This window comes from Epargyreus clarus, unplaced genomic scaffold, assembly GCF_041222505.1.
Source record: "Epargyreus clarus isolate Ecla_fem2 unplaced genomic scaffold, WU_Ecla_fem_2.2 ptg000017l, whole genome shotgun sequence".
NCBI lineage: Eukaryota > Metazoa > Arthropoda > Insecta > Lepidoptera > Hesperiidae > Epargyreus > Epargyreus clarus.
Window position 1 is genome coordinate 14,626,758 of NW_027332225.1, and position 13,264 is coordinate 14,640,021.

At 35.5% G+C, this 13,264-nt stretch overlaps 1 protein-coding gene across 1 annotated transcript; it reads right to left on the reverse strand.

The window, feature by feature from the left end:
* Positions 1-9,626: 9,626 nt before the first annotated feature.
* LOC140748869 (cytochrome P450 6B6-like) lies at positions 9,627-12,989 on the reverse strand. The gene is made up of 2 exons (XM_073081741.1): positions 11,579-12,989; positions 9,627-11,013 (listed from the first exon to the last, which is right to left on the reverse strand). Exons 1-2 carry the CDS (start codon positions 12,939-12,941, stop codon positions 10,835-10,837), a joined length of 1,542 nt encoding a protein of 513 aa, XP_072937842.1. The 5' UTR covers positions 12,942-12,989; the 3' UTR covers positions 9,627-10,834.
* Between the last annotated feature and the right edge of the window lie 275 nt (positions 12,990-13,264).

Below are 13,264 nucleotides of genomic sequence, written 5' to 3' on the forward strand. Positions count from 1 at the left end.
ACTCACATTAATGATTTGGTGTACGATAATTATGTTTATTTACATACAATAATAATGTGCCAAATACACTTTTTGAAATAGTGTTAATTAATAGTGTGAAGAAAATAATAATTCACGACGGAGATTGTTGTAATAATTTCTGTTTTATTGATCTTTCTATTGTCGACAATAGCTCTATAGTCATAGTAATAGTTTGTATTGTATAAATGTAGGCGAAATCTTTTTAAGGTTAAGGTATAAGATAAGCTTAGGTATAATGATATTATAATTTTATTATATTGGGACTATGAAGGGAATACGTGCTGTAACAAATAAAGTAAACATTAATAAAATTCGAAAACTTTAAACAAATATTGCATCGACGAGTATAAATATCATATCGTTCACAGGAAGTAAATGTCATAGAAATATAGGTACATTCATAGACTTCGCCACTCATTATAGATATAGTTTTGCTAATCAGTTGATTAGTATATAAGCGATTACCTTTACTCATTTTAGTAATGTAAAATTTAAGTATGTAATAATGTAAAGTATATTTGAGTAATGTTTATTTATTCAATAAGGTTACTGAAAATGTAAGATTCTGTAATAAAAATATTTATGAAATTAACGCAATCTTATTCACTACGGCTTTATTTTTTCCCTGCGGACATTATTTTCTATAACGGCTTTCTAATAACCAGTAATAAAAATCCTATATACAATTACACATGACTACTTAGCTCGCCCTAACTACTACCCCTGTGTTACTACTATTCCTGAGTAATTTATACGCGTTACCCACTTAATGTAAATATATTTAAAAATGTATCCGTGAAATATTCTTACATTATTACGAAGAAATAATATAAATACACATCTTATTCTGTTCGAGAATTTTGGTATTATCCTCTAACTTACTCAAGTTTTTAATTAGAAGCATAGGTGTAATATTATATATTTTGCTCTCTTGCGATAAAATTACGAAAATTCTACACACATATTTTTTTGAGAGAGCTATGCTCCGTGTAGAGATAAGAGTGTAGCTATAGAGATAAGATCCGCAATGATGAAATTCGCATGAGGACCAAAGTTACCGACATAGCTGTGAAGGATTGCAAGTTGAAGTGGCAATAGGCTGACCACATCTGTCTAAGAGCCGACAACCGCTGGAGTAGACGGTTCTTGGAGTGGAGACCGCGTCTAGGCAATCGTAGTGTGGGACGCCCTCCTGCAAGGTGGCGCGACTGCGCCGGGCGGTAGGAACTAGTTGGATGAGGAGAGCCGAAGACCAGGCTCAGTGGCGTCCCTTGGGAGAGATGCCTATGTCCAGCAGTGGACTAACTTGGGCTGAAGATAAATCTTTTGAACATGATGATTTTTTGAATAATTTACCGACTACCACTATGGTACTTATTTTGATTATTGAAAAAGTGACACCCCTAAAAATGTTTTGCCAACAGGCCCAACAGCGGTACTTAACCCGGAGGCTTCAAGCCCATGCCAAGGCTGATAAGACCAAAAGGATTCGGCGCTGATAACGTAATCAGTCGCGAATCTGGACGACAAGGGTTTTCAATCACGTCTGCGATAGCACGGATACCAACATTTCTGTACACTGATTAAAATATTATCAACATCAATCAGTATTGCAATTTATTATATACCTTCATAATGCTATGTCCGGGAGATTATTCTTAAATTACAATCAATGTAGATTGATTGTAATTTAATTTCTCACAGCCTTGTAAAACTCTTCTCAGTTTTGTTAGTAGTAGAATTAGTACACAAGCATGCAGAATATTATCTTATGTGGTGTATTCCGCCCGTATACCCCAAAATATTATAAACTATTGCACATCGCTTACCGCTGGTGATATTATTTCTGTGTCACTTCTAATGAAAACACACCAGCTTTGCAAGATATATAAAGTGACGGCAATACCGCCGGTAGAACTACGAATAGTAGCTACATATAATTATAGCATCTACTCGTACAATGTAAGTAAATGCCATATTTACTTACTTATCTGACCCTACTTACCAAAAGCTTTAGTTAACTACATAGTTGATTAATTTTCCTTGACAGAGCACAGAATTTTCTGTGTTACTACTTTTTAATTTACATGTCTGTTTTCGTACAAGTACCATGCTCCAGTACTACACTGCGTCTATTAAACACTGGATATTGTCAGAAGTCAAATAAATGACAATAGCTCTTATATAAATAATATAATTAAATATTAAATAAAAACTTCGACAATAAATTATATTAAAATTATCTTATCTTTTAAATAACTTATTTCAACCTTTGGTCCTTTGTTGATCTATCTGTATAACATTCCACATAGTAAATTGCAAGTTTTGTCATATTTCGAATACCTTCTGTAAGGTCTTCTTTTATTAATAAAACACTGTTTACTAATGTAATGATAATAGTGTAGACGGAACACCGAATACGTATGCACGCACTCACTGCCGGTGAGCGAATGACGTAGTCGGGTTGCGCATACACTACATCCCTCGTTTATTTTTATTTTTCTTTTCATTACAATTAAATTATATTATTACATTTTTTCTTAATAATTTTAAATAATAATTAACATGTAAACAATAGGTAAGTAATCAATGCAAGTTAATCGTAAATAATTTAATTTAATTCATTATTATCCTCTAAATTTTCATTATTAACATTTTTATTAATCACAGTCCATGAATCATTAACTTTTTTCAAATGAACTATATTTCGACGATACTCTTTCCCCGTATCATCGTTCCGAATATTAACATCGCCACCAGCCACACCAGTGACTGTATGTGTAGTGGGATTAAAATTGGTAGTTAACTTATTCTCTCTAATTAAATTTTTTACTAGAACTTTTTCACCTATTTCTAAATTATTATCTGTAGCTTTTCTTTTGAGGTCTCCATATACTTTCCCTTTTTCTTTCAATTCAAGATCTCTATCCCTTACGTCTGCATCAATTGTTTTAAATTCCATGTCTGGAGCTGATGGAACCTTGTCTCTAAACTGTCTCCTATAAAACAATTCTGAGGGAGATTTGCCTGTAACAGAGTGAGGTGTACTGTTATACATCATTAAATAACTAAAAAGGTCCTCTTTCCAGTCACGACTTTCAGCTTGACAAATTTTTAAACGTTTTAAAACAGTGCGGTTTTGCCTCTCAACTTCCCCGTTCATTTGAGGCCAATATGGTATTGTATTGTTTACGATGATACCACATTCTTTACAATAGTTCTGGAAAACCTCACTAGTAAACTGATTTCCATTATCACATGTTAAAGTCGCCGGGTAACCTAACCTGGAGAAAATTTCTTTCAAGACATTTATCGTGTCAAGGGAAGTAATATTACGCATTATTTTAATTTCTTTATATCTACTATAATAATCAACAAGTATCAAAAGGTAATCATGACTAGGGAGGGGCCCTAAAAAATCTAACGCTACATCAACCCAAGGTTCAGCAGGAAGTGTTCGTCGTTTCATTGGATGCGGTGGAGTAGGATTAGATACCAGAGTACAACCTCGACAACATTTTACTAATAGTTCAGTATCTTTATCAATTCTTGGCCACCAAACCTTAGTTCTAAGACGAGCCTTCATTGCTACTATGCCTGGATGTCCTTCATGGGCTGCTTCTAGTACACGTTGTCGCAAATTATGAGGAATAACTATTTTTGTACCTCGGAGAAGTATGTCACCATTGAAACATAGCTCATTTTGTATTAATTTAAAATTATTAATAGATTCGTGCCAGTCGTTATAATAGACGCCCTTCTTGACTTTCAAAATTTCCCCATCTTCAGCAGAGCATTCTTTAATTTCAATTAATGGTACTGCAATAGGTCTACTGTAATTTACAACATAGTTTATATAATTTTCGGAGTCGAATGGTTCTGACGGGGAAGTTTTGCCAAGTCTGGAGATGGTGTCAGCTATGTTTGATTTACCCGGACGATAAATGACTTTATACCTGTAAGCCTGTAACCTAAGAACCCACCGTTCTATTCTAGCGCATAGTTTAGATGTTCGTCCAAAAATGGTTTCCAATGGTTTGTGATCGCTTATTAGTTCAAAGTCTTTGCCAAATAGGTATATTTTAAAATGTTCAACAGCCCAAACGAGTGCTAACGCTTCCTTTTCTGTTTGGCAATATCTTTTTTCACAGTCTGTAAGAGCTTTATGACCATAAGCGATCACACGGGGGCCATCTTCGCCAATCTGAACCAATACTGCACCTAAACCTACAGGAGAGGCATCAGCAATAACTTGGGTCTTATCAGAAGGATTATAGTAACCTAAGGATGAAATATTGGATAAGTTTTTCTTTAGAACTTCAAATGCGTTGTCCTGCCTAGCTGACCAATATTTTTGTATATTTGCTGATTTTCCTAACCCTAACCGTAACATTTCGCGCAGAGGTTCAGTAAGAGTAGCTAAATCTGGGATCCATTTACTAACGAAATTAACCAAACCCAAAAAGCTTTGAATTTCTTCTATGGTATTAGGGGTTCTACTATTTTTGATTGCAGTTAAGTATTTATCTAGTGGTCTGACTCCACTACTTGAAAGTTCATGACCAAGAAATTCAATATTTTTGGTTTTATAGATGCATTTTTTTTCATTTAGTAGTACGTCATTTTCTTTCAAAACCTGCAATACTTTATTTAACCTTTCGTCGTGTTCCTTTTCTGTGGACCCGTGAACTATAATATCATCAATAAAATTGAGTGTTCCTTCACAACCTAATAACATCTTTTCTAAAATTTTTTGGAACATTTCTGGAGCACAAGAAATTCCAAACATTAATCTTTTGTATCTAAATAGTCCTTTGCTAGTGCTAAAAGTAGTAATGTAACGACAGTCTTTATGAATTTCGAGTTGATGAAAGGCATGTTTTATGTCAAGAGAGCTAAAGTATTTAGCTTTGCGGAAATGAGGAAGTAGTTCATTCATTGTTGGAAGTGGGTGGTTTTCCCTTATAATTGCTTCGTTGGCTCTCCTCATATCCACACAAATACGTACCTCTTCTTGACCTTCTTTAAGAACTGGAACGATTGGAGATACCCACGGTGATGGTTCATTCACTTCTTCTATAATATCAGCATCCTTCAGTTCCTTCAATTTTATAGCAACCTTCTCTTCTAATGGAATTGGAATTCTTCTATGGGGTTGGATCACTGGTTTAACGGATTGATCTATTGGAATCTGAACAGTCACTCCTCTAAATTTTGGGAACGATTTCTTTAAAGATGGCATACTTACAGCGTTAACTTGAAGTCCAACTTTAAGCACGTGTAATAAAATTGCGGACTCCTTGCCTAATAAGTCACGTGTCCCATTTTTTATAACATAAAAAGTAGATTTTATACTATTATTACCAAGAACTGAAATATTTGCGTCAAAAGAGCCCATAATATCTAATGGTGTTTTACTGCCGTAAGATATAAGTGTCTTGTTAGGATTGCGTATCTGGTTAGAGACTTGTACACTATTGTTTTTTAAATATTGCCATGTTTTTTCAGTGATCACATTACATTTGCTTCCCGAATCGATCAACATATCAACGCTAACTCCGCCAATGTTACACTTTATAGTTTCATCGTCGTCCAGATGAAATATATAATCAATTTCAGATTTATCAGTATCAATTTTTGTTTCTGTTCTAGGTTTTTTATGTACTGTCTCAGTTCTGTAATTAGAAAATTGTCTTTTCTGTCTGGTTCTGCAATGCTCTCTATAGTGCCCAATGAAGCCACACTTCATGCATCGTTTGTCCTTTGCAGGACATTTTGAGTCATCGGATGAATGCGTGGGACTACCGCACCTACTACAATTTGTATTAAACTGTTTATATCGGTTCGGTCTACCCATTTTTTTCTTACTATCAATTTTGTTTATATCTGTTTTGGTAAAATTGTTCGTTTTGTGTGTATTTTCAATTTTAAATTGTTCTAATTGTCTGGCTACAACTTCTAATGCATTTGCTTTGCTAATAATTTCATCTAGAGTAATCGAATCACCGATTTCTAAGATTTTTTTCCTCAATTCAACTAATCGGCACTTTTCAGTTATTTGGTCTATAATATGATCTTCTTTTTTATGGAATTGGCACTTTTCAGCCTGATTTCTCAGTCTTAACAAAAATCGTTCGAATTGTTCCCCTTCTTCCTGTTTCATAAGACGGAACAAGTATCTTTCATAAATTCGACTTTGTTTTGGAGCAAAGTAACTATCTAATTTATCTAAAGCTACTGTATATACATCAACACCATCTTCTTCTTCAGCATGAGCACCAGGTAAGTTATAATAAACTTCTTGGAGTGATAATCCTCCTACATGAAGGAGCGTCGCTCGTTTCTTTAAAGGTGTGTCAATATTAGCAGCCAGTAAATAAATTTCAAGTGCCCTCTTCCATTTTACCCAGCGAGTACCGACAGATGTCGGATCGCCTTCACAATCAAAATGGTCTAAGTTTGTAAGCGTGAGTGATGCATGAGACATTGGGGCGGCCTGCAAACAAATGTATCTCTTACTCTTGCGTGGCTTTTTCCATAAAATTATTAGGTAACAGTATTTATCTGCATAGCCCTATTTTATTATTGTAAATATACATGGCCTTTTCAATTTTGCAATTATACGTCATAATTTAATCACATATTTGCGTAATGTACAATTTATACATTCTATTTTGCAATATGCATGGCCCTTTTGTTTGAAGTTAACTTATTGCGTGGTTTAATACCTTTAATGTCATTACGATCATATATACATTATTGTGTTCATATGCAATCCATTACGTTTATAAAGAATAAAATAGAAGAGTATAAAATAGTTCGACAAAATACTAATAAAGTAGTAGGTATAATTGAAAACATTTCATAGTAAAATATCTAAAATTATTTCATAGTAATTATCTAATTAATTCTAATTGAAATGTAAGGATTTATTAATATTTTATTTATCAATCATATGTATCAATTAAGTATTAAATTAGTATCAATGAAAGTATAATAATATCAATGTGATAGTTATCTCAATTAAGTAACAGATGTGTAACAGATGCGTACGCAAGTACCGCTAGATTGCATACCTGCACAATGCATATTAGTTGTATACCTACATACGTAGGTTTGCTATTATGTCGTAATTACTGTCATTTTTTGTTTTTTGCGTGGCCTTTATCTATACTGATCTGATGCGTGGCCCGTAACAATGAAAGATTTGTTTATGAATGAATTTGTTTAACCGTAACAATTATTTACGCATTGTTTAATTTGATAGGCATATTAAATTTAAATCTTACCTGTTTCTTAACGTTTAAGTAATTTTAAATACAATTAAACTATACGTAAACAATCTTTTTGTAGGTTATAGGGTTATCCTTCATCATTTTTTTTTTTTTGTGTAGGTACTCACTTTTATCCTTGTCGCCACTTGTAAGGTCTTCTTTTATTAATAAAACACTGTTTACTAATGTAATGATAATAGTGTAGACGGAACACCGAATACGTATGCACGCACTCACTGCCGGTGAGCGAATGACGTAGTCGGGTTGCGCATACACTACACCTTCAGTTAGAATACCTTTAGTTTTTAAGAAGTCAAAATTGTGCATTATTTTCTTGTAAATAATAATAATTATTATTTCTACCTAATAACAGCAGTGTTACACGCTGCTGTGTTCCGGTTTGAAGGGTGTGGTAAGGGAGACAGACTTTTCCGAGGCGTTCCAGCTTAGTCCTCAGGGGTAGCGGCGCATCTGTGGCCGACCTCAGGTAGAAATATCTAATCCTATCTGGGGTTGATTACAGATGTCCATGGGCGGCAGTAGCCACTTACCATCAGGTGGACTGCATGCTCGTCTGCTATTCCTATATTACATAAAAAAGCTTTTGTTAGAAATTAAAATACATGATTTGAACTGTTTTCCTTTCAAAATGATTTAATTCCTATATTCAACGCCATCTGAACTTCTTGTCACGAACTTTTGCATAACGTAAACGTATTCCCAGCGTGAAGTAGTCACAACGTCTTTCACTGAAGCAAAACTAGATGGCGCTGCATTAGGCACAACTATGCATATGTTATATTACTTCTGAGTATTCTTTTTTTATTATTAATAAATAAAATCTGTAGAATCGAAAAGTACCCATTTATTACTTATAAAGATGGTGCTAATTTTTGTAGCAAGCTACCAGGAATATATATTTTTTACAATCATGTATAATTTTGAATATATCCTACCACACCGTTTGTCTTAACCGAAGGACATCTAAATATAGTAAAAACATCAACACCTGTTTTCTTATTAAACTTCCTTACTTTTAAAATAAACGTTGTTGACATTTCGGAGAAAAATAAGTGTCATTTTTTAAAGTTTCAAACAAAACATAACGTCACTACAAAAATTAATGTACAAGTGTAACGAATCACACTAAGCCAACAACTGTCAATTGTTTTGGTGCTCTGGAGAACTATATTTTTCTGTATGTATCTATCATCCAAATCACAAAGTTTCCAGGGTAAATTTCCCTTTTCTTTATAACTCTGGTGATCCATTGATACCCTAAGAGTAGTAGATATGCATTACTTGTAATGAATGCTCTTATCTAACCACAAATGAGCATAGATGAGCGTCGCAGCGTTATCAAACAATAAGCAAAACGGTTCAAGGTCACCCCGCCCGCGCCGCCCGCGCCGGCCGCGCCGCCCGCGCCGGCCGGCCGCCGCCACAACAACCAATTGATGGGGTCAAGTGAATCATGGCTGACACAGTAAATACGATAAGGTGCGACTTCCGACGCTTATTTTCCTTAAAAGTAAATAGGATTTCCTACTTCCCGCCAAACCGCGTCGAAATAAAACTCAACTTTCATTGCTAAGGGTCCTTAAAGGATACTATACTACCCCTTAACATTGTCTCTTTATTACCTTATATGGTTAGATAGACACTATTTTATTTAAATTACATCAGATTTTGAGTATCTAATCAGTCTGCAAGATGAGTAAGTAGAGACACTTAACATTTATACTAGCGTTAAACCAAAGCATAACTGGTAAACTATTCAATAATAGGAATTAAAGGAATACTTAACAATATTTTTAATTATTTTTAATGTATAGACACAGTCATATTGGATGGGATTAGGAGCCAGGTGTTATCATATAGAATAAATTTCACATGCTTCCCTTATATGAGCGGCGATCTATTGCGGATTTAGCATTCCTATCTAAAATAGCTAGGGGCATAATTGACTGTCCTGAGCTGTTAAGCAAACTAACACTTCGTGTGCCTTTACATAATTTTCGAAAACTACCTCTTCTGTCAGTCCCGCTTGTAAAACGTAAATATCGACGAAACTCATTTTTTCCGCGATCTTGCAGATCATTTAACGAAATTGCTCGTACTGTTGGCTTAGACCTATTCCATACCAACGATTCTCAACTTAAATCTAAGCTAGCTAATAATTTCTTCACCTACTCTACTTGTTTTTTTCTTTTAAATTATTTAATTTAAGTCCATATGTGGAAACTTATAAATGGCCATTATTGTACTACGATTTCATGTTATACTATGTACTAGCTGTAAGTTTTCCTAAGTAAAATAAAAATAAAATAGTGGACGTAAGGACAATATATTTATAAGATCATCTAAAATAAGTCCTAGGAGAATTATGACTATTATGATTGTAGAAAATACTTAGATGCTTGAAAATAAATATAAATATATACATGTACTTCCTAAAACAACCAAACAATCCAAATACTAAAAACTAAATAATTAACCACTTAAATATATTTACATACTTTTAAAATATTCACAAATTCACAATTGACATAACGTAGTAGGTATTAACAAAATATACATACAATTTTTTAATATTATTTATTATTATTTATTAGTTTAATATTATTATTATACTCTTCAGAATAGAGCAGAGTAGCTATACAGTTCTATCTTCATATAGCGAGTAATAAACAAAAACCTCACTACACGTTACATAAAACAAAATTAAATATGAAAATACTTACCTACATAATACAATTCGGGTTCACAAAAAAGTATTTACATACATCTATTGTTAAATATAAACTGTGAGTATGACTATATACATATCATACCGACAAATACTGGTGTAGAGTTGATCCATCTTTAATATATAATAACTACCTTTTGATTTCATAGAGATTCATTGTAATATAACGATATTTTACTGCAACCGAAGTGCATCCTCCAATGAACAAAAAATAAAGTTTACAAAATTATAAATATTACTTTATATAAGGAGATTTAGCACATTTTCATATTTCTTATAAAGTTATATAATCACTTAGTGAAAAATAAGAATAAAAGATTACAAAAACACTTATCTTAACTACAAGGTTATTCTTAAATTATTTTTCATTTGGTTTGTAGTCGCGTTTAAATTTCTTATCTTAGTTTATAATATCTATTATACCTAATAGCCGTGTATCAACATTTTAACACCATAAACATTCAGTCTTGCACGACATTCGAACAAACAACTATTCTAAGAATAGTAATTCGTTTCAGTTTCAAATCGGCATAATGAGTATTCCAGCCGATCTAACACATCGTGCGTACTAAAATACTTCAATATTTAATGTAAACGAGACAAGTCTTATGTTTTTCTAGATTTCACTCAATTTTTTTTCTGTAATGTAAAATAGGACTAAGTTAACACGCTAGGTAAGTGAATTGGGTAACCATAGCAATAATAAACATTGTTCTTATTAGGCATAAATAGGTGTAACGGTGGTGACCTTTGGAGTCGATCCCCGAAAGGGCTCTACTACAGTTGCACTTTATGAGATATGTTTCCTTTCGCGGAAGAGCAGCGGGATGCCGCCCTTGATGCTCTGCACGATGTCGGAGGCCGGGTGGACGCGGGGGTGCCGGCACGTGGCGGCCGCGGGGGACACCGAGAAGCGCGACAGCACCGCCGCCAGCCCCGCCAGCGACTGCATCAGCCCCATCCGCTCTCCTGGAAATATATACGATTCCTATAAATACACGGCAATGTTGCTAATCTCCACCTTAAAACCCCACCTTAAGTAAAGTCCATAGATCCAAAATACCAATTCTTAAAGTTATATCATAAAATCTAAAATATGTTAACTAAAAGAATGAAAGGTTTAACCAACCTATCGACCAGGCGGGTGTACACTTATATCTAAGGTGAATTAGTCGTTTTCGTTGTGCGTAGTGCGTTTCGATGAAAAGGTGTGAATTACTTACATAATATGAGGTATACAACTTAATCCTCAGGTGGGAAAACGCATCTGTTATTGAGTTGTTATTGACAGGGAGAACCTCTGTTCGCTTCACTACGCTGTACTACTTTAAACAATTGAATTCTTAACTTATGAGACTAACTTCATCAATATTAATTATTGGGTTAATTTATATTTATTTGACATGTCGATATTCCAAAACCGAGTTTTCATGCAGGTTACAAGTTACGATATTATATCAGACCTGTTATGATTCGATAATAACAATAAATACTTACATACATAGATAATACTAATGTAAAATTGTGAACTCACCGATACAGGCGCGCGGCCCCACACCGAAAGGTAGATAAACAAATTTGTTTTCTTGTTTAAATTGTTCCGGGTCGAATCTCTCAGGTCGGAATTCTTCCGGATTTTCGAAGTACTTAGGGTCGTTGTGAAGCGCTTGTAGCGGGATTATAACTGTTACTTCCTTATCTATCGACATGTTTAAGTCTTTAAACGTGTAAGGACGTGCACACTCCCTGATGAGGAAGCCGAGGGACGGAAACATTCGCATCCCTTCCTTGAACGTCCACGTAAGGTACGTCATCTCTTTGATAGCATCGTAACACAGCTTGTTGTCGTACTTGGCGAGCACCCGGTCGATTTCATCTTGGACTTTCTTTTGTACCTCTGGATGGTATGCCAGTTGATGCAGCGTGTAGCTCGTTGCCGATGACGATGTCTCGAAACCGGCGGCAAAAAAAACGAACACTTGAGCGGCCATCAACACTTCATCTAAGTCAAATTCGACAATTTCAGGAGTACCATCCGGTTTAATCTTTTCAATAGATTCTCCCACCAACTTGCCCTTCTGTTTACATTCTATCAACAGGTCAATAAAATCATTTCTACCGGAAGGCTTAGAATTTCTCTGCTCCAAGATTTCTTTGACTAGAGCGACGACCTCCTTCTCCACTTTACCTAGAAGCTTCATAGATTTAAATACGACAGGAAACAAATCTTTTAAGACCGCCTTGACGCTGATAACGGGTCCCGTGTCAAATATATTGAGACCGAGTTGTCGAAAAGCGGAATTCTCTTCGTTGAGAGAGTTAGCGTCGAGGCCGAAGCCGCAGGCGCCGATAAAGTCAGTGGTGTACCGCGCCATGAGGTCGCGCGCGTCGAGCGTGGCGCCGGCGGCCGCGGCGGCCAGCGCGCGCGCCCGCAGCCGCTCTGCGCGCTCTTCGATCAACGGGAACATGGCGCGCAGCTTGCCGCTCGAGAACGCCGGCGTCATGCGCTGCCGCAGCAGCCGCCACAGGTCCCCGTCCGCGAAGAACAGGTTGCGGAACATCGGCTCGATTCCGTACTTCTCCGCCACCAGGCCCCGCGGGTAGAAGTATTGGAAGTCCACCGTTAAAATTTGCTTGATAATGTCCGGATCCCTGATAACCAATTCCCGTCCTGTTCCTCTAAAGAAACCTACAACCTTTTCTTTCGGATACTTCCAATACGTTTCGACGGCCATTTCAGTTACACTCTTCCTCACTAGATAGTTCCGCAAGTTGTTACCGAACAGCGGTATCGGTTTATCATGCTTCACTCCCCTCTTCTCCCAGTACCTGAATGTCCTCGTACTGTACAGGTACGCGACCACGAGGGCGATGAGTGCTATAGCTAAAGTGATCATCGTGCGACACGATCGAACGACTTCTCCTGTGAGAATAAACTGGAAACATGACTACGGGAGTCTTTATATAGAGTTGATACAACCTAATGCAGATAATATAGACGCTGCTGTTAAACCGTATAACTAGGCAGATCGTACTATGCCTGAGTATTGAAATATAATATTATTATCTACGTATAATTTACGGCTATCTTGAATAACATTATAATCGAACTATAATAATATAATTCAAAATTGCCGTGTCTAATATCTATTCTAAATTAATTTATTCCAGTTATTAAAACGTAAAACCTGTTATATAAATTGTTACAAAAACAAAGAAA

Bases quoted from the DNA above. Each gene is read 5' to 3' on its own strand.
- LOC140748869 (XM_073081741.1), bottom strand. From the start codon at position 12,941: ATGATCACTTTAGCTATAGCACTCATCGCCCTCGTGGTCGCGTACCTG. The intron at 11,014-11,578 runs GTGAGTTCACAA...ATATATTTCCAG, and splicing joins GGGGCCGCGCGCCTGTATCG to GAGAGCGGATGGGGCTGATG.